Raw genomic sequence first — 22,454 nt, 5'->3', positions numbered from 1 at the left:
ATAGATAGATAGATAGATAGATAGATAGATGTTCATTTCTGTGTAAATTCTTCACCACAGTCTGTGAAGGTTTCATTCTAAACAGAATTGCAGTTTTCATATTGTTCTCCGCTTCTGCTTATATGAAATGCCCATAAACATGATCACTCAGTGTAAAAAACGAATTATATTGTACACAATGCACCAAACATTTGCAGATTCCATCCCTTTTATGACCGTAACACGCAGATTAGCGAACATTCCAACATAGGAGCCAAATTGAGTTCTGTAGAGCTCTTCCAAATACCACTGACCCACCACAGATTGCACACAGATAAGAGCTGGCATACACTGTAGTCAAAGGCAATTAAAGAGGCAGCTGAGCCTTTGGAATAGCCAAAGAACACAAGGTCTGTTATTCAGAGTAGGAGACAGGAGGCCTGGCACAAACACAAACAGTAACATGTAATCGGCCGCCACAACAGAGGTCCAAAATCAACAATGTGTACCCTAATATGGAGGGTGACCCTGATGTACAAATATTGTATTTAGTGTGTCTGACGGCTAAAAATAAAAGCAGCTTTGATTATATAATTTGTTGCAAGTTACAATGGGACGTCTATAATGAGCTGTTATGTCTAGAAGAATATTAGCAAATATTATTGGCTTCTGTTTCTCGACATATTGGTTTTTGGTGTTTATCCCTTATCTCAGCAAATTACCTGTTTATAACTAAGAAAAATTTGCATAAGCACTAAAATGCTAATAGAAACAATGACCAAAGATTAATCTAGGTCTGAGTGCACTTATTTGTTAAGAGCTCAAAGTTGAGGTGTACATTTCTTGACGAGTGTAAAGTTCAAGCTCACCTATAGTCAAAGGGAAAATAAGTCTTTGGGTGGAAAGGGGCAAATTCAGTGAGGATGCTAGCACCAAACTAGGAAAATGAAGCCAAGCACTCATAATCTGCAAAATATGAAATTACATTTATACTGAAATACATATTAAAATTTACTTCTGTCATTTGATGCATTTTCAAGTAAAGCGGCATATTCATGGCAAAAAGATTTCATTCCTTAAGAACTTATTAAAATGATGAAAAGTGGCCTTTATGGGCTAGAGAGCAGTATAAATAGTGAGAGAAACTGATGATGTCAGCGAAAAGGGAAAGTTGTTTTAGATGTGGAGCAATTTTCATAAAATAAGATTATGATTAAGTTGTTTTTTGGAATAATGTGCATTAAAAAAAGTAAATATTGCCAACTTTGATGCTCAATCTACCTCCAATATACGCCCTTCAACAACACGCTTAGAGGAACTCATTAGCAAGTAATTTGACTTCTCCACAGGTTAAGGTTCACATTAAGTCTCAGTCCTGCTCCTCTAGATCTACCTCCCTGCAGGGTTTCATTTCAGCTTTAGTCAAACACACCTGAACCTAATCAATATTAAGGCACCTGCAAATTTGAAACTGTAGGAAGTTCTCCAGCAGCATGTTAACCACTTAACTCACTTCATCTTGTATGACAAATGCATTTAACGCCATTATAAATGATTTCTTAACTTTTTTTCTATTTCTCTGCCCATTTCTTTTCTCTCAGCGTTTGGACAGAGGAGTCAAACTGTACAGTGCTAAACTCTAGTATAGTTGCTGAGATTAATTGCAGCTACAGTTGCGGCTCAGAGTGCAGGAAGAGCTCCAGGTTTCCCTGCCTTCAGGTATACGTCTGTCTGAACTTCACCGGCAAAGTTCTGCGGCTGTCATACAATGAGGAGGCCCATGAGGCCCACCCTGAGGTACACCACACCTAACCATATGCATTAACTATAGGGATATATCACATTACCTGTAAATAGCAGTTCACACTTGTTATTTTAAAGCTTCTGATTAGAGTTCAATTATTTTTGTTGATGTAAACCAATCAGGTTGATTCTGTTAAATGTAGTAAAAGTAGATTTCAACCTGAAACAAACCAGATTATTTAGATAAATTACCACATTAAACAACAAAATATTCTGGGGTATTGGTATTGTTTGCATGTTTCTAAAAATGTGTAGCAATGTAAAAACCATCAATCAACATGTTTTCCTTACAAACTGACAACACGTGAGTAGACATCTCAATGACCTCAATCATTATTTTCAAAAAAAGTTTTAAAATAAGTATTATGCTAATGTACTTAATATTTATATAATAACAATGAAGTTCAATAATGAAAAAACTAATATTTTGAGTCTTTTTCCTTCATTATGAGACAATTGCAATATTTCCCCGAATTCTTCCAAAAATATAAAACTTTGATAACAAAAAAAAATAATGATTTGAATTAATTTGATGTATGTATATTACATGTTTAATGCATTTTTGAATAATTTATTTACTGTCAAAAAAATATATAAACAAATAAAATAAAAATCCACATATTTGAAGGTGCTGCTGAAAAAAATCAAGTATTATTTTCCTTTTTTTTTGAGAGAGAGAGATTACAATTAAATTGGCAAAAAGTAAGATGATATGAGCAAGCGCATATAAATTTCATCAGGGCTCAGAAGTGCTTGTGACCTTTATGAGCAAATATTTACGGAAGCAAAAACAACCAAGAAAAGTGCTTTAGGACATCAATCCTGGCTTGTCTCTTTGCTTATATATGGACAAACTAGTGACACTTACTAATCACCCATTAATGTAATTTTAATTAATGTAATTATCTAAAATTACCAATTCACAATTTGTCCCTATATGATGACATTAAAGTATGTTTCTAAACATGATAAATGACCACAATGCAGTGCAGTACACAAACTGAACTGAATTCCTTTCTAGTAACTGCACTTCCTTCTTTCCCTGCAGTGTTTTTACATCCCAAAGTGCCGCAAGGATCACACGCTGATGCACCGCATTGTGATGAACATCTCAGAGCGACTGAAGACGCAACAGCAGGTTCTGTGTTACTATGACCCCTCGGAGCAGCAGGACAGCGTCCTCCTGACACGTCTCTACGGCCGCGGGGCCATCATTAGCTCGCTCCTCTGGCCCACGTGCACGCTGGTGGGGGGCACACTCATCATCGCCATGGTGAAGCTCACTCAGTACCTGTCTTTCCTGTGCGAGCAGATCAGCCGCATTAAAAGGTGAGACTGATGGTGTACAGACAGATACCTCAGACCAGAGAGACTGATGCTTTTGAGCAAGATTTAATCGCTGTGTTCCTTGCAGGATGGGGCTCTATTCCCTAACAGGAGCTTCTCACACCAGGATCTGCACTCGGAAGTTTAACGGTGGCATCCAGGATGGGGTTTGAATAGAGGTTTCCGCATACGATACTGTCAACGGACCTGTTTTCTACACCTCAGCATATAGCGACAAAGTGTTTCCACTCTTGTGGCCTTCCTCTGATGCTCCATCAGCCTTGTTAATCTGCCAGGTTGTGTTGACAAGGCTGAAGTAATGTTGTGAATGAGAACTTCCTGTACCATTGACTCAATAGAGCTTCTAGTGGTCGTAGTTGGGCCTTCTTACAATAAAACTGGGTCAAGTTCAATCCTGAAACTCAAGGGTCAACATACGCGGACATGTTGTGGGGTGTCAATTACACTTTCTGACCAGCAGATCGGGGACTCCATTCCAAGAAGATGCCACTGTGTAGCGATATGTCTTGACCAGCTGACGCTTATGCAATCGCAGAAATTAAAAGTAGCATGTATATGCTATTGCCATCAGTGGTGACTGCTGTCATTCATGGCTCTTTGACAAACACCTGTGGACCTCTTCAAAGCCAAAGGTCATATGTTGATTGTGACTATACTGTATTTTCTAAGGGGATAGATCACCCCCCCAAAAAAGGAAATGCTGTCAATTTATTCACCCTCATGTCCAACCTGTATGACTTAATTTCTTCTATGGAAGATAAAAATTATTTTCCTAACACTTTACAATATGGTTTCATTTGTTAACATTAGCTAAATAAGTTTACATGAACTGCTCTAACAAAGGACACAATTTCTACAGCATTTACAAGTATATGTTTAAAACAAAAGCTGTATCTGTTCACATTAGATAAAGGCATAGCTCACACAAAAATGAAAATCAAGGGATAATTTTCATTTTTGGGTGAACTCCCTTTAATCCACTATGAACAAACAAACATAAGCAATGGATAATTGTATTAATTTTATCAACTAATATAAAAAAATATATATATTTCTCATATTTAATGTTAACTATTGCAACTAATGTTAACAAATGAGACCTTAAAGCTGCAGTCTGTAACTTTTTTTGGTAAATATATAAATATAAATATTTGAGCAAGTACATAACCAGCCAGTGTTCAAAACTATCGCAATACTTTAGCTTATAACAATGTTTTCTAAATAGAAGTGGTACGGGTAGGCATGACAATTAGATATTGTACTGTACAGAAATTGAAATCTACATGCTAATACACACTATACTCATAGTCACACAATACTGATGTTGTTAACATCAATAATTTGAAAATAAAGTATAACAATAATAATATTTTTCACGGTTTGATGTGATATGAGCTAACCAATCTTTAGATTAAACCAAAACTGATTTATGGTAATGCTTTTTTCCTCAGTTGGTCAGAACAAACGTGGCAGACTTGTTACTTATTCAGATGACAATATACGGTGAAAATTCTGATTTGGGTCATATATTCAAAGACGTAGGTTAGAATCTGTGATTGCGAAGAACAGTAAATATCAACACGGTGCGGTGACTGACTGCCACACATACTCCTCAAAACATTAGAGTCTAGGAAAGAAAAAAATTCCGAAAGGAAGCTAATTCCGCACACAGCTGCAATTGCAGGTTTTCAAACAGAGATGGCGACAAAGAGGCAAAACTTACGGACTGCAGCTTTAATGTAAAGTGATATTTTAAAGAACATCAGGGTCTAAACAACATTTGACTCCATTGACTTTTATTGTACAGACATTTTTCAAAATATCTTTGTTTGTGTTCCACGGGGGGGGGGGGGGGGGGGGGGGGGGGGGGGGGGCAATCATGCAGGTTTGGAACAACTTGACGGTAAGAATGACAGAATTTTCAACTGTTTTTTGTTTTTTTTACAGATAAAAACCAGTCGAATCCTAGTAGTGCACCATTGTAGCAGACCCAAAAGCTGTGTAACGAAATCTAGTGTGTTTTCTAGCTACTTAGCATTGTAAGGTATCATATACACAAAGTCAAGTCTGTTCTAAAAGGTGGGTCGCAATAGTAATGCAAAATTCACAAAGAAAATCTTCTAAACCAGCTAGACACAACACAGTAGAATAGAACAGAATTTCAGGAACACTGCTATTCAATCATGTATACTGTAATTTCAGTTAAGTTCTGCATTCTGTATTTTTGTTGTTTTTTTTTTTTGTAGAGTGATTTCGTTTTGTTACCTATTAACCAGGAATCTTGTATTGTCAGTTGTTGATATATGGATATAATTTCTCACTCGCAAAACAAACCCTGAAGGTGGATTGATTGATTCATAAGGTTTTGCAGAGAGAAACAACAGTGCCTCAATTTTTTTTAGACATCATCTACAGTGACTTAATAAATTCAGTAGCAGTCCTCCAACATATGTATCATCTGACATTATTCTTTGAATAGGGGATACTGGGGCTAGTTGCCACAAAGGCTAAATTCAATTTCACAAATAGCTGTATTCTGTAGCAGTGATTTTGTATGTTGGCTTCAAAAACACGCCAAAAATAGGTTTAATATATATATTTTTGTCATACAAACTAAAATGGGACATTTTTTATAGTTGTTGAACAAGTGAATGATAAAAACTATACATTGAGGCAAGATATAATACACCTAAACAAAAATGTTTGATTGGGGCAAGTATTATACAAGTGTTATAAAGTTATAAACAGCATATTTATAGAAAGCGATTTTTTGGCAAAACAGCAGTTTGAAATTTTTGTATGTTGCTATTTAATTTTCTCCTGTTTCATGAAGTGAGCTTTTTATAATATTTTTCTGAAAAACCTATAAGATGAAGAACATTTTCAGTATTTAAATAAGTATTTTCTGGAGTAAATACTTATGGAAGCACATTTCTGCCACTGAATATTTTATCTCACATCTCTTTTTTTTTTTTCTTCCCACAATTGCAAGTCATAAAGTCAGAATTGTAAGAAATAAAGTACTTTTGTGACTATATGACACAAAGTCAGAATTGAGGGATATAAACTCGCAATTGTGAGTTATAAAGTCCAGTTCTGAGGAGAATAAAGACTGATATGTTCTCAGAATTGCAAGTCATAACTGACATTTTTGACTTAATAACATGCAATTGCGAGTTTATATCATGCAATTCTGAAAAAAAAAAAAAAAAAAAAAAAAAAACTGTCAGAACTGCCAGTTTATATCTCACAGTTCTGAGAAAAAAAGTCAGAATTGCAAGGTAAAATGTTGAGGGCTTCCATAACAACTTGCCCTAGTGTTACGGTCCTACTCGCCCCAGTTTTTAGGAGCAATAAATACATTGTCCAAAGACGACAACATAACACATTTGTGAACCTGGACCACAAAACCAGTCATAAGTGTCAATTTCTCGAAACTGAGATGTATGCATCCTCTGAAAGCTGAATAAATAAGCTTTCCAATGATGTATGGTTTGTTGGGATCGTACAATATTTGGCAGAGATACAACTATTTGAAAATCTGGAATCTGAGGATGCAAAAAAAAATAAAAAATCTAAATACTGAGAAAATCGCCTTTAAAGTTGTCCAAATGAAGTTGTTAGCAATGCATATTACTAATCAAGAATTAAGTTTTAATATATTTATGGTAGGAAATTTACATAATATCTTCATGGAACATGATCTTTACGTAATATCTTAATGATTTTTGGCATAAAAGTGGATAAAAATGGATCATTTTGACCCATACAGTGTATTTTTGGCTATTGCTACAAATATACCCCAGGGACTTAAGACTGGTTTTGTGCTCCAGGGTCACATGTGTCAAAATGAACAGACATTCGGATATTCATTTATATACAAGCTGGTGTTATGACTTCAGCCTCAAAAGAGATTTGTTTTTATGTCCAGCATTGTTGATGGCTAAGTTTATGTTGATTAGTACAACTCATTCTCTTTGTCATCTCAAATGGTGAATAAAATGTGTTTTGTGTCATATAAGTATTAAAGCATATTAAGATTTACAATAGAAACTGCCAATACCCTTGTATCTTGTTAGATTATTAGCCTACAGTCTCCTGGTCATCTTGTGCGAGTTTCTAATCAGCACAAGGAGCAGCGGAGGAACTGATTTGTCTGTCCTTGGCGAGATGAATTTGAATTGAATAGCATTGGATTGGCTTCTCGAGAGGAGCACATTTTTAAAGTGCAATCAGGTGACAGGCTGTGACGAATCAGACTCAGTCTGAAATGAATCAGTCCACATCCCTCTGTGACCCCCCTACACACACACAAACACTAACACACACACACACACACACACTTCCAACCCTCGCTAATGCCATCCTCATAAATAGACCCCACTAATGTTGTTTACCCACCAAAGGAGGGTTTTTCCTTTTAAATAGATTTAATTGTTATAGCAAGAGAACAAAGATGCAATTGAACTTCATCATGACGTCTATTATCCGTGTCCTTGAAAACAGCATATAAGAGAACGCTGGAGACAAATAAGCCAGTATTGTTAGACCCAGAGGATGACTGAGTAATTTTTGTGCTTTGTCTGATTTGGTTTGCAGTGACACACTATTGGTCCCTGGCCCAGGCTGATGGGATCTGTCTGGTGAAGAATTTTATTGGCTCTGTGAAATGAGCTATTGCTCATAACTCCAGAGTAACTGCCAGTCAAAATGATGGGATATGGAGATGAAGTTCACTGGGTCATTGGCTGTTTTGAAGATGACATTGTTTTAAAGCCTCCTGTCAAACATTTCCATATTATACAACATCAACTAAACATTAGCTGTTATTTTAAGGGCCTGTATATACAAGTATAAAATCATACTGTTTTACCTACTTTATAAATGCATACTTTGTGGTATGTAGCTAATTGTCACTTTTTGGTAGCACGTTGTTTTTGTAGACATCATCAAAATTATTTATCAATTTATCATAATTAGGGATGATGCACCAATATTATAATTCTAATTGATACAACACTAAAATGCCCAATTTCATATGATTTTGTTTGAATAAATTAAACATCAAAAATTGAAAACTAAAATCATAAAAAAAAGTAAATTTAAGCATCAAAACATTGATAAGCGAAAGGAGCATTTACAATTAAATTGTCAGATATTGATGAATTAAAAATGCATCTCAAATATTTATAATATCCATATAATCATGCATCCCAAACTGAAACTGAAATTAAAACAATAATAAATATTTTGTTACTTGAAAGAAATAAACATTAACTGCAATAAAATAAGATTTTTTTTTATTTCAGTTAGTTACCAACATTTTTTTTACATTTATTTTAACTTGATATATTAAAGAAAACTAAAAATTAAACAAAAATGATTAATTCTAAGCGCCAAAGTCGCAAAATTGCGACAAGACGTCATACTTCATGAAACAGACTGTAGTTCCTATTCCTAATATGCTGTAATATCTCATTTGTATTCCCTTCCACTATGTAGATGGCAGACATGTAGTACTTTGATTCTAGACCAAAATTGTTCGAGGAAATAGCAGAGCAAGTGAGCTATCCTGTCATTGATGCGGAAGCAATTCAGTTTAGCGTGTGAGAAAATTGTGAGATTTGTGAGAGAAAATCGCCAAATGGCTAATAAAAAATTGTACTGTGAGGATGTGTTGCAAATGTCATTCGCCGATTCTGACTCTGAAGGGGAATATTTGCCTTTTGGAAATGACGATCGGCCGTCTAATGATCGCGCTTCTCCCGGTACATCTTTTCCGCGCAATGGTGCAGCTGCGCAAGGCGCGATCGTTCACAAAGCACAAACAAGTGATCATTTCAACACTTTGCCCAACGGGGATGGGGGTGGCAGGGGTGGACGTGGTCTTAGTGTCCATAGGAGAGCTGTTGCTCTCTGGTGATCGGCCAGATTGCGTCGTTTGTTCTGGTCCAAGGGCCGCCGGCAGACAGTACAGGTGCAGTCAGTGGGGGGTAGATCTGTGTGCTGTGCTATGCAATGAGAGGTACCATACTCTCAAGAACTATAGCCTAAACTGTCACCTAGATACCTGATTGGGCAGATAGCTGGTCAACTGATCAAAACATAGGCACATGTATTTTACTATGGCACAGTAATATAGTAATAATTTACTACTTTCTCCTGTTTTACTGTTGATTTCCTCTTTTCCTGATCATTTGGAATGAGGATAAAAAGACAAAAAATAACAACAACATGCAAATAAGTTCAAACATCCATTCAATATCTATTATTTCCTGAATATTACTGATGAACTGATCAAAAAGTAGGCTACTGTTCACATGCGTTTTACTACTATATAGTATAGTAATAATTTATTACTTTCTCCTGTTTTATTGTTGGTTTCCTCTTTTCTGATTATTTGGAATGAGGAGAAAAAGACAAATAAAACAAACCAAAAAATCAAACATCAATTCAATATCTACTATTTCCTAAATATTATGAAATTCAAGAGGGCCGCCCCTGATGACGTCATAATATGCAAATTAGATGAGTATATTTACACCCCACATAAACTTTCGGTCATGCCCAACATTTTTCTAATTTACAGTAGATCTCTATCTTTAAGCCATTTCAAGCCACAAGCTTTTGAAACCTTGATGTCAAAATCCAGCATTTTTCCCAAAAAAACCTGGCGCCTAAAGGGTTAAAAACATACAAAAAAAAAAAAACTACTTTTCATTTGAACAAGCTCCCAACCCTATACATTACAACTTGAACTTGTAACTCGACATGAATGCTATCACAAATCATGTGGCTAGTGGAGCAGACATGTGCTATTGCTTTTCAATGCAATCAGACTTACTATTTTTACCTGGCTGACCATTAAAAAAAAAATAAAAAATCATCAATATAATGGCATAAATGGCCCCCACGTGACCACATCAGTAGATCAATAGCATCTAAGGTAATGTGTGATTCAGAGAAGCCATTCAAACAACAAAGAGCAAATGAATCTATTCTTGGTGTTTCAGCTGCCCTCTTTCACCTCAGAACACAACAAACAGGGTCTCTCTATCTTTCTTGGGAACAGGAAACCCCACATCCTACTGTTCCCCTGGCAACAGAACATAGTCCTGACCTGATGCACACTTCCACACTTCCTGTGCTCAGGCCAGACAGCTGTGCTGTTTGTTAGAAAGGGACATCTGTGGGTCTTCTCGTGAGGGGCAGAGGACACAAAAGGAGGAAGCAGTAGAAGAAGAAGCTGGTAATTACTAATCACTACTGCTCATACTTAGGGTTATGGTTTAGAACAAACCCTTAATCCTAAATGATAAACTCTGGCGCACCTCAAATTGTGTGTGTTGGTCTTTTTCGAAATCTGAATTAAAATGTTCACACCCCACATAAAGTAGAGTTGAAATTAGAATTGAAATGAAAATAATCGCAGTTTACTGAATAGAAAATGAAGGAAATTTAACAGGTGGCTCCTGTTTGCCATCTAAATTCACATTCAAATCCAGAAAAGAAAATCTGTAAGTCAATGCACGAGACCTTTAAAGGGGTCATCGGATGCCCATTTTACATTAGTTGATATTATTCTTTAGGGTCTTAATGAAAAGTCTATAACATACTTTGGTTAAGATTTCTCAATGGTAGTGTAAAAAACACCTTCTTTTCCCTGTCAAAATCAGTTCTGTTTATTTAGCATGCCGTTTTTTAGGCCATGCTTTAAAGTTGCTTTAAATCCTAGGGAGCTCTGCTGACTCTGCCCCTCTCCTCCGTGGAGTGACGAGCAGACCATAGATATGTGTAGATTCCATATTCGACCGCTCCAGATATGTTGATGCGTCAGCCATCTCACATTCACCATAATAATCAATGAATATTCAAAGATATACAAGCGTATAACTTGCTGTAGACGCACACAGTCAATGCGCTCAAAGATTCACAGACCGTTCCAAAAATGGCAGATGGCTTACGTACCGTGGCCCATAGAAACAGTTGATAATGAGGCATCTAGGTATATCTATGGAGCATACTAAACTTCTGCCTAATTAGCATATTATTAGCCTAAACTGGCTAATTGGCATATTATTAGGAATGGCGATTTGCAAAGATTCATAAAAACCCTTATACTCACTTCTTCTGTAGATGAAGCTGGATCACGAATGATTCACGCAAACATATTTATGCAGATCGGGATCAGCGCATTCACTTCAAAGCAAAATTAACGTTAATCCTCTGCGTCTTCAGCGGCTCAGATGTCAGGAGTTAATGACGACTGCTATATTCATTATTACATCCAACAACAAAGCAACTCAATCGCTTAATCGGAGACATCTTGTCTTCCCCTGCACCGTAGTCGACACAATGGTGGACTGATGACAGCTCACTCAGGGCAGGTCTAAGGGAAGACGGCCTTGTCAATCAACTATCATGGGAGCGGTCTGTACAGAACTACATCATTCTGACAGGAATCTCAGAACAGCCTGATTTGACAAATGTGATTTTAAAACATGGATTTAAAAAAAAAAAACACTGGGTGGATTTTTATCATTATAGGATGGATGTGTACACACACTTCCAACAAACATTTATCTTCATACAACTTGTAAAGTGAATTTTGCATCCAATGACCCCTTTAAAAGATATAGTTCACCAGAATTCTGTAAACATTTATTCACCCTTTATACAGTTGCAAACCTGTAGGGTGAACTTCAGGGATCAAACATACAAAATATCAAAATATCAGTTCAAAACAATTGACATTTTTGGGTGAACTATGCCTTTAAGGACTGAGAGAGGCATAATTTATTTCCTTATGAACACACAGTGAGCTCCTCAGAGCCTTTAGGCATGTAAATAGCACCTTGCTCTTTAATATGTTGGCTTATTTGATGGAACCACTTAGCGTGTAGCTTCTGCTTCTCGGTGGCTGGGTCATTCAGGCTGTTTAGAGGCTTGATGGCAGTATCCGGTGTGGTGGTGACAGCACACGTGTGTCTGGGGTCCAAGATGTCACTGCCTGTAATATGAGCCCATCGTTAAACAACCTCACAGATGAGCTGCAGATTTTACAAAGAAAGTGTTTTCAGTGCTTACATGCCATTAAAAAAAAAAAAAAAAAAACAGAAATCTCCAAACCCAAAAAAGTGTGTATTATTTATATATAGTACACAAATGTACATGTTTCATGATAAATTTCAAAAGAATATGTCATTAAACTTACATGAATTTAAAATATTTACATACAATCTTAAAAGTCAGAGATTAATTCACACACTGCCCATGATCAAATGTAGGCAATAATTCATGAAAATGACTTTCACTTGTGCCTTGTCTTTTTTTTACTATTAAAAAAAGAATTTCCACCTGGATAGACTTTCTCATGAACAGATTATACGACTACAGTAAAATGTACACATGGGCTTTTGAATAGCAGTGTTCCTGAACAATGTAACACTTGTTCTTGTCCTAGTATTGTTTATCTATCCCACAGTGCTCTGTGGTTGTTTAGCATCCTCTGCTGTCTGATGTTTGTATTTCAACTGAAGCATTGAGTATATGCTAGACAGTTATTTTATATTTTACTCACCCATTAATTTAAGCATTTACCTTTAGATCACTTTTTTTTTAAAGATCAGCATCAGAAACAAACTTTTGATTGAAAGTGTAAATGGATACTTATGGAGTACTTTACATATATATTTAGCTGTCTAAATGTATAGACTTCTACTTTTTATATACAGCTAGTTATAAGCAACCTAAACCAAACTCTACCAGAAACCTTTTTTTTGCATTTTCACAATTGTCCCAAAATAGGTCAAGTAGGTAGGTTTGCATACACTTAACAATGGGTGGCTCATCAGCAATACATCTGTGCAAGATTTTGAGAGCAGGGAAGAGTCAAGGAATAAGGAATACTCTTAATTCGCATTAATTCCTTAAACTATAGCACTCATTATTTTGAGTCTGACGAGACAGATTTAGGTTTCAACAAGTTTTGTGCCACTTCCACGATGACACTTTTGTTGAAAAAGACACCAAATTAAAGGAAATGCAAAAGCTAACTGTGAAGGTTAGATGTACGTGATGGCATCTGTAGTGAAGGCATGTGTGCAAAATGTGGGTGGCGTTCAAAGCCTGATATGGAGTATTGACTTACAAACCAAAGCCAAATGCAAATCATATTATCTATTTTTTGTATATAATATATTGTAGTAGAATTAATAAAACAAATGTTATGAGTTCCCATGAGATACAGTTTAGTCTTTTATTTTGGGAGTTGTTTTCATGGTCACAGATCTACAGTGCATTTTAACCCACTCAAAATACAAAAACAAGCTAAGCCACCTGCATGTGACGTTTCTCACAAAGCCTACATTAATCCTCGTGTGAATTGCTGTGGGGTCAACTGGATCCCTTTGCACTGATATGAGAGCAGAATTACTCAGCCCTTGACCTTCATAAGTGCAGACATGATATTTGAACAGTATAATAATAATGCATTGTCAACTGACATGGAATATTACGTGTTTGTGCGTGACGGACTCAAAAGGATGTGCATCCTGCTGTGGCTGTCTCTTGGCAGGATTCTTTCTCTAGTGAGTCTGTGCCACTAAAGTGGAAAGAAGTGTCACACAACCTCAGGCCCTGTCAATTACAAACACGAATACTTGGTACGAAGAATTTGAATAGAAACCTGTGGTGGAGATACTCACATTCGACCACTATCTAAATGCATTTAAAGCCCTTGCTATTCCCAGACAATCCATGAAAAATCCACTTTTGTTCAGAGCAGCAGGAAAGAGTGGAGTGGCTAAAGATTGCTTGATGCTTCATTGTAGTCTTACTATTAAAGTTTTAAATAAACAATAGTGAAAACCACAAAATTTAGCAAACCATTCTAACATTCATTCAATTCAACAAGGCTTACTGCTTTGTCAAGCGTTTTCTTTTTTGCAAATTTAAAACATCTTTCAAGATTTTACATACCATGTGATGAATGGTCGTGCTGTTATGATGTCCTCTCTAGTGCAATTAGTGTAACAACAAACCATTATCACGGTTTGATTACAATTCATCGACTAAACTACCCCCAATACTCATTGTTACCCACCTTTTCAAGTCATAATGCTCAAAATGATGGATCACGTAATGAATTTTCTATTGATTACCAAGCATTTGAAGATCAATATCCACTTCTGTACTCAGTCTAGCTTTACGGTTTATGCACAGAATGCACGAGTAGCACAATTGACCTGGCAATGTTAACACTTGGCTCAATACGTTTCAGATGGTATTGTATCAGAAAAAAAGCTGATAAATAAAAACTAAAACTGCAAAAGGATCAATGTATATAGGTGGATAGAAAGCACAAACAAAAGAGTAAAAACTACCAGAAAAGGTGCAGTTTTTTATTGAATTTATTGTCATGATGTTTTACGCAGGTTTTTTTATATAGTTATAATATTGGAGTTTAGCAGTGCCAAAATATAAACACCCATTTTCTTTTTTCTCTCATTATCTCTTTAACATTGAATTAATTCCTGATTTTGTTTCATTGTAACAAAAATGAAAACATGTGAGTACATGTATATAAAAGACAACAAAAAAACTACAGTCCAACAAGATTCCTATGCCCATCAATATTAATTACAGGTAATACTTTTAAGGACCTGCCTTGACTGTGTTTTCTTTTGTTTTTTTTCCTAACAACAGAAAACGAGAGTAATAAATTCTTGACTAAATGTACAATTGTTAATATCAATGGGCACAAGGAGCACCTTGAACAGAAGGCAAAGGGGACTGCATATAGTGCTGCAAGACTGGCCAGTTGTTCCTGTAGATCTTCTTGCTTGGTTGCTAACTAATAAACTCTTTCCCCTTTGCTCTGTGGAGATTTTAAAACCTTTGAATGTTTTTGTCCACAAGAACCAAAGCAACACCAATTTCTGGTGGGTATTAGGAATGTAGACAAGGATCCTCAGAACTAAAACAAAAAAATATAAAAACAGTCAAATTTAAAAATGACATTTTCCACTCATTTAAACATGTGATATAAATGCAACATCTTAAACATACATTCTTGAGGAATTCCTCTGCGACAATTCGGGCCCGAGCATTGACTGACAGCTTCATCTCGCTGATCTCCTTGTCGATCTCCTCCATGAAATGGATAACAAAGTCCACCAGCTTGTGTTTGTACATCTGTTCTGTGTGGAAGTTGGTAATGAGGAAGCTGATGTCATAGCCCTGAAAAGCACAAATGAGGAAATTAGAAAACATGTTAATAGTTTAGATGCTTCACATGCACAACGTCATTCAGCTATGCACTTCAAGTCGTAAGATTTATCACACATAAACATGCATTTTTTCTCTTACACCTACATGACTCCACCAAAAACAACTTTCGAAATACTCTGAAAACTATTTTTTTGAAGCATGCACCAAACTGCCAAAGTCACATGATTTCAGTAAAAGAGGCTTTGTTAAATCATGACTGCATGTAATAGACACTCCAATGACACATTTGTATAATAAAAAGGAAGAGTTGGAGTGATTAGTCTCTAATTAGCCTAATAAAACAAGCACTGCAAATTAATGAAATAACACATTATGCAAACATTTATTATTTAATGATATTAGATCATTTGTTAATTGCATTTAGTTGATTACTCTTTTAATAAGCTTTGTTTCTCCCATCACTAATGCACGCTCGTTTTAATGAATTTCATATTTCTTCCTCGTAAAGAAGCTCACCTCAACAGGTTTCCTCCGCAGGATGAAAAAGTTCTCTGCTCGCATCATCATGAACCTCATAAATTTATGGCACAGGATCTTCTCAATCTCATCAGCCTAAGAGAAATCCAGTAATATCTTTAGAAGATCACAGCAACAAAAACACATCGATCTTGTGCAGTTCATCTTGAATTTCTTACCTGTTTGACAGCGATGCTGACCCTCACTGAGTTTATGGACCCCTCAATCAGGACCTTCTCCTTTTCATTGCGGCTTATGACCACAGGCTGCAACAGAAGCTCTTTGCTGCTCCTGCATTGAAACACGTACATTGAACATATATTAAAATACATAACACATACGAAGGATGTGGGCTTGATGAGTGATTTCCTCACCTAACTTCCACCTCAGGCTTGTTGTGTCTCTCCACCACCTGAGAGGAGAAGTTCTCCAGACACAGGGCTGCTTGAAGAGTGGCGCGCACCGCATTCAGATAGGGTCGCAATGTTGCCGTCTACATACAAAAAGGAGAACGTTTAATTAACCAGCTCTTCATTCTAGAAGCTAATAGTCCATATAATAGGTTTTGCCTGTAAAATCACTGGCGTTAGCCAGCTAGCATAAATCAAGACAGACTAACATCACTCGATCAAATAAACACTACGGCGAGCGCGTGCAAATTGTTTACGCCAAGTCTGTTTATTGCGTCATTTGATTGCTTGCACTATAATAAAAAAAACAATCAAAGGAACTTTAAGAAATGTAAATCTCTTACCATTTTATATGAGGTCTGTGGAGGAAGACGGAAGTCCGCACGCCACGCCTGGAAATGAGAAAACCCGCCTCCATTGCGTGCTCACTTTCCCGTAATACACCTATTAGAAGGGCATCGATGTTAATCATGAGATCGTGATTTAAATGTATACAAATTAATTATATATAATTAAATACATTTTCATTCAAATACCAGTTCTTGTGTTTCTATTTGAAGCGCGTATAATGGGAGAATTACATAAACACCTAAACGACAGTAATCATTTCACACATATTCTTATATTTACGGTCAAGCCCAGGATCACTCTTACCTTTATTCGCTTTTTCTTCCTTATATGGCCAATAACACGATAGGTCAAATACACTGTAGTCATAAATGTTATGATCAAAAAATATAACGGTGTTGAAATAAACCTGAACTCTTTTGTGGTTAGAAATAATGTTTGGACTCGCTTCATTCAGGAATATACCATTATATACGCTGCGATGTTATGTTGTGGATGGTAACTGCCGAGAGGGGGTATTTATCTGGTATTGAAAAAAGAGCTTGCAAATAGTACATCAATATTGGTCAAACTGTGTTAAAACGTACGTTGATCACACTAAAGCCAGGTTCTTGTTATTAAAACTTAATCTTTTTAAACTTAAAGTTTTGTCCCCCTGTGCTGAGGTAATGGTTTAGTCAGTAATGGAGGCCCCTTCATCGGAGGTAAACAATACCGTTTTATGAATAAATGCCTTCTATGAACTCAGTTAGTGTTATCTTTGGTGTTTTAACATATTGTTTAATTGGCGACATACGTCTTTTCATTGCAAGTAATATACATATTTATTGATAAAGTGTAACAAACGGTTGTCTGTGGTTTGAAGAGGAAGCAGCAGAATTAGCATGTAGCTGTTAGCTAAAAATGGCTGCACATTATCACACACTGGTATCATATATAGGCGTCAGTATTACATAAGAGTGAAAGACATTACAGGGATGCAATGCATAAAAGATTTAAGTTTTCACCTATAAAATCTTATAAATAACATCTAAGTTACAGAAGTCCTTCTCTTCTGGGTTTGCTTGCATTTTACCGCATGACCACACAACCTTTTCTAATAGTCTTTTTTTCAGATATAGGTTCCTGTTCATGAGAAGATGAGTGAACTGAAGGACTGTCCCCCTCTGAAGTACTATGACTTCAAACCTGTGGACCATGTGAAAGTGTGTCCACGCTACACAGCAGTACTCAGCCGCTCAGAAGACGATGGCATTGGCATTGAAGAGCTGGACACTCTTCAGCTGGAGCTGGAAACACTCCTGTCCTCTGCGAGTCGACGTCTCAGGGCGCTGGAAGAACAGAGACAGGTGAGCAGTGTTTTTCTATTTATCTTTCTCCCACTCACTGCCTAAAATGTCTAAAGTGATTTATGTTTACTCTCTGAAACAGATCCTTACAGACTGGCAGGACAAAAAAGGTGACAAAAGGTTTCTGAAATTAGGGAAGGATCCAGATCTCGCTGCCTCTTCTCGCCATTCTAAGCCCAAAAAACAGAAGCTTGATGGAAAAGGAAGTCATGGTCCCGGACCTGGGCCAGGTAGACCGAAGTCTAAGAACATACAGACCAAGCTCCAGGAATTTGAATTTGAAGTCGACCCCCAAGATATACCCCGCAACCCTAAAAATGATGCTCCCAACAGGTTTGTTGAAACTGAGATGCATAATGTATATTTATTGGAATAACCAGATACAAGATACAGGTTTTGCCATCATGTCTCCTACAGAAACCTTAGATATTAAATTTTGTTTAGCTGAAATTTCAAGACTTTTTCATTGCATGCTTTATTGATTCCAGAGGGGACATATTAAGTTATGAGTATTCAGTCAAAGATTATCTTTTAAATACAGATCAAATATTATTTAAACACAGATTTAATATTTAAACACAGATCAAAGTCTTAATTTTTTATTCAGCAATTAAATGCATTAAATTGATGCATTAAATAGACAGTAAATACATTTATAATCCCCAAATTTACACAAGATTTATTTTTCTTTTTTTTTTATAACAAATGCGGTTCTTTTAAACTTTCTATTTTACCGAACAAATATATCTTGTTTTCCAAACAAATATTAATAAATGTAACATAAAAATATGAATATTATTAAATATTACTACATAAAAACATAACAATATTATTAAATATAAGCAGCACAGCTACAACATTGATGATAATAATAATAAATGGATCATGTAGCACTAAAGACTGAAGTAATGGCTTCTAAATTTCAGCTTTGCCATCACAGGAATGAATTACATTTTAAAATATATTCAGTTTGTAATACTTTAAAATTGTAATATCTCACAGTATTATTATACCGTATACCATTTTTACTGTATTTTTGATCAAATAAATAGTTTTGTTGAGACTTCTTTCAAAAACATTTTAAAAATCTTACTGACCCCAAACTCTTGAATGATGTATTTAGTCTTTTGTGGTTATATATGTGTGTGAAACAGATTCTGGGCCTCAGTGGAGCCTTACTGTGCAGACATCACAAATGAAGAGATCAGAGTTCTGGAAGAGCTGCTCAAACCCCCTGATGATGAAGCTGAATACTACAAGGTAAAGATCTTTTAGAAACCAGTTCCTGCAGCCTGCTCTTTCCTTTTCTTCAACTGATTCTGTATTCAGAGAAATGCTTGTTAAATGGCTTTTGTGTTGGCACTCACTGTTGGTTTTCTTTGCAGATCCCAGCCCTTGGAAAGCACTATTCCCAACGCTGGGCTCAGGAGGACTTGTTGGAGGAGCAAAGAGAGGGGGCGAGAGCCAACGACAAGAAAAAAAGCATGATGGGTCCTCTTTCTGAACTGGATGCTAAAGGTAATGGTGTCATTTAAGATGAGATTCCAGTTGCAACATTGACATTTTTTTGTTGCGTCTAGCCTTAAATCTGTTGCTTTCATCTTCTACTATTCTGGTTTGTACAGATGTAGATGCCCTACTGAAGAAATCAGAGTCTCCGTATGAACCGCCAGAGGACGGTTGTCCTTTTGGCCCTCTTACTCAGCGGCTTCTACAAGCACTTGTTGAGGTCAGTGACTCATGATGTGCTAAAATATGTACTTATGTTGTGCAATATTTAGTCAGCTCAGATTATGTTTTAGTCATATCCTTTTTCAAATATGTAGGAAAACATCATATCCCCTATGGAGGATTCCCCCATTCCAGACATTCCAGGGAAGGATGACGGGGCTGGTACATCGCCTCGTAGCCAGGGTAAAGCCTTCAGGTAAATGTTTTATTTTATGATTTAGTCAGTTAGTGATGTTTACTTGTTTATTTAGACTACCATTCGAAAGTTTGGGTTGGAATTATAAATTCTATTAATATTTTTGGTAGCTCTTTATCTTACAGTCCTGTTACTCATAGGTAATAACCCTGAACCTAACCCTACGCCATGTATTTATCATGTATTACAGTACTTTCTCAGGTAAGTACATGTAAGTACACATACTGTAAAATGAAGTGCAACCAGATTTTATTTTTTTAATGTTGAAATACGTGCCTTATGCTCTCCAAGTCTGCATCTATTTGATCTTCAAATACAATAAAAACAGCAATACTGTGAAATGTTACTACAATTTAAAAGAAATCTTTTCTATTTTAATAAATTTGAAAATGTAATTTATTTCTGGGTGATCAAAGCTGAATTTTCAGCATGATTACGCCTGTCTTCAGTGTCACATGATCCTTCAGAAATCATTCTAATATAGCTGCTGAGAAGATCAGAATGAATGGCTTAACGCTGTATTTTTATTTATTTATTTATTTTTATTATTTTTTATGATTCCTGTGGCTTTGGTTTTATGTTTACTTTTCTATCCATTAGGTACCCCATTTTAAAGAGACCGCAAGGGAAGGGTGGGTGGGAGGAAAGTTGAATTGATATGTGATATCATGTTGTTATTCAGGTTTGTAAATTGTTGTTAATAATAATAAAAGAAGAAAACAAAAAAATCATTCTAATATGCTGATTTAATGCTCAATGACAGTTGTGCTGTAAATGTTTTTTAATAATTTTTTAAAATTATTATTTTTTTTTTTTATGTTTTAAGTAGTCTTTAATGAATATAAAGTTCAATATAACAGCATTTATTTTAAATATAAATATTTTGTAAACACTTTGTTCACTTCTGATAATTATGTATTCTTGCTCACCAGCACTACATCAAAACACATTCAGGTGGATGTTTTTGGCACTTTTTTTTTTCTTTGCGCATCTCACCACAAGCTTTGAAGATGACATGTCAAGTTAAAAATACTCTGTTTTATTACCTTATTTTGTTGTGCTTTTTCAAACTGTATTCCAAAACAGCACATCTTATGAAAGCAGTCTAATCATTTAGGGGCAATTAAGATTGATTAGTTAACTAGTTGTTCAGGCAACCCACCATCTAGTTGATTTTGATAATAGTATTTATAAAATTTTTTTCCCCTTGTGTACTAGCAGAGACCAAAAAAATGAGTTATTACATTATAAAAAGTGAGACTATGAAATGTCCCTTTTTTAGCTAAATTGGCAATATGTTGACAATTTTTCTATTTATAGTCAACATAAATCAGCGCTCACAACTTATTTTACTTCATTTTGAGTGAGTGAAACTGGGTATTCAGTTATTTTGCCTGGGTGACATTATCCATAAAGGAAAGTTGTTTTAGAGGCATTTTGAGTTTTAAAAGTTTTAAATACCTTTTCTTTGAAATAGTATTCGTGTACATGAATAAAGTAAAGAGGTTCAGTTTTATTTTTAAATTTTCTTTTGTTCTGTTGTTCCCAGTGTGCCTCACACACGCTCTCTGGAGGCTCGTATAAGAGAGGAGCTGGTGTCTCAGGGGCTGCTGGACTCTGATGAGAGGCAAGGTGTCGGAGGAGAGTCTGAAGACGAGGTGCTGGCCGAGCTGCAGAAAAGACAGGCTGAACTCAAAGTGCTAACCGCTCACAACCGCTCACGCAAGCAGGAGCTGCTCAAGTGAGTCTCAGATCTAGGTCAAAACTAGCTGAAGACTAGCTCGTGAAAATAAGCCTGTAATCTTTCAAAGAGTTAGAGGGAGCAGTGTGATGTGACAAGTTATGATTTTCTATCTATAGTTTTATTTAGATGACAACTTAGAGAGCTGTATTGAAGCAGTCAAGTGTGTATTTTTAGATGTATCTTTTGGTACAGTATTTTTTTTTTCCCATTATACTTTGTGAAAAACAGGATTAATGTGAGATGAGGAAAGTCACCTTTTAATTTCCGCCCTGTTCATGCAGGTTGGCACGGGAAGAAATGCGAAAACAGGAGCTTCGACAGCGGGTTCGAGTGGCTGATAACGAGGTTATGGAGGCGTTCCGTCGCATCATGGCAGCCAGGCAAAAGAAACGCACTCCAACGAAAAAAGAAAAAGATCAGGCTTGGAAAGCTTTGAAAGAGAGAGAAAGTATTCTCAAACTCTTAGATGGATAAATATGACCGGCAGCTATAATGTGGTGTGTTTTCTTTAATGTTCGTTGGTTGTGGACACTTCATAAAGACAACTTCAACATTCAAACAGCTTGAAGAACATGTAAACATTTAATATGATGCTCATATATTTTGGTTACTCTCCATATAAAGTAAGACCTGATGTTACTAGCTGTGATAATAAATGTGTAAAAGAAAATAAAGCATTTTATGAAGGTATTGTACATGGAAATATTGGGTTTGTATATATGCCGTCGTTTATTTCAGTCCATGTTGAATTCAGTTCTATGTGTCTGATGTTTGAAAATAAAAACTTGTTAAATTACTAG

At 36.0% G+C, this 22,454-nt stretch overlaps 3 protein-coding genes across 6 annotated transcripts in view; 2 read left to right on the top strand and 1 right to left on the bottom strand.

The window, feature by feature from the left end:
• Positions 1-4,761, top strand: part of LOC306856826 (calcium-activated potassium channel subunit beta-2-like) — a 28,817-nt gene extending 24,056 nt beyond the window's left edge. Inside the window, exons 4-6 of one of the 2 annotated variants that reach the window (XM_079396312.1) lie at positions 1,581-1,776; positions 2,831-3,111; positions 3,197-4,761. In XM_079396312.1, coding sequence (XP_079252438.1) covers positions 1,581-1,776; positions 2,831-3,111; positions 3,197-3,281 — 562 coding nt within the window. In that variant the 3' untranslated portion in view covers positions 3,282-4,761. The remainder of the gene's footprint in view (positions 1-1,580; positions 1,777-2,830; positions 3,112-3,196) is intronic. The other variant, XM_079396311.1, reaches the window with a different exon arrangement.
• Positions 4,762-13,369: 8,608 nt separating this feature from the next.
• Positions 13,370-17,968, bottom strand: LOC306857260 (actin-related protein 2/3 complex subunit 4). 2 transcript variants are annotated; one of them, XM_079397110.1, is made up of 7 exons: positions 17,642-17,968; positions 16,631-16,730; positions 16,251-16,369; positions 16,056-16,167; positions 15,877-15,972; positions 15,199-15,369; positions 13,370-15,106 (listed from the first exon to the last, which is right to left on the bottom strand). In XM_079397110.1, exons 2-7 carry the CDS (start codon positions 16,631-16,633, stop codon positions 15,101-15,103), a joined length of 507 nt encoding a protein of 168 aa, XP_079253236.1. In that variant the 5' UTR covers positions 16,634-16,730; positions 17,642-17,968; the 3' UTR covers positions 13,370-15,100. The 2 variants fall into 2 exon arrangements, with proteins under 2 accessions (XP_079253236.1, XP_079253235.1); XM_079397109.1 differs by lacking the exon at positions 17,642-17,968 and adding an exon at positions 16,941-17,127.
• LOC306857259 (transcriptional adapter 3-like) lies at positions 16,971-22,454 on the top strand. 2 transcript variants are annotated; one of them, XM_079397107.1, is made up of 9 exons: positions 16,971-17,338; positions 17,750-17,983; positions 18,066-18,316; positions 19,138-19,243; positions 19,369-19,501; positions 19,609-19,712; positions 19,810-19,910; positions 21,460-21,651; positions 21,936-22,454. In XM_079397107.1, exons 2-9 carry the CDS (start codon positions 17,774-17,776, stop codon positions 22,126-22,128), a joined length of 1,290 nt encoding a protein of 429 aa, XP_079253233.1. In that variant the 5' UTR covers positions 16,971-17,338; positions 17,750-17,773; the 3' UTR covers positions 22,129-22,454. The 2 variants fall into 2 exon arrangements, with proteins under 2 accessions (XP_079253233.1, XP_079253234.1); XM_079397108.1 differs by having other exon boundaries at positions 17,738-17,983.

The sequence above is a fragment of the Barbus barbus genome (assembly GCF_936440315.1).
Source record: "Barbus barbus genome assembly, chromosome: 37".
Classification (NCBI taxonomy): domain Eukaryota; kingdom Metazoa; phylum Chordata; class Actinopteri; order Cypriniformes; family Cyprinidae; genus Barbus; species Barbus barbus.
This window is presented reverse-complemented; position numbering and strand designations above follow the sequence as displayed.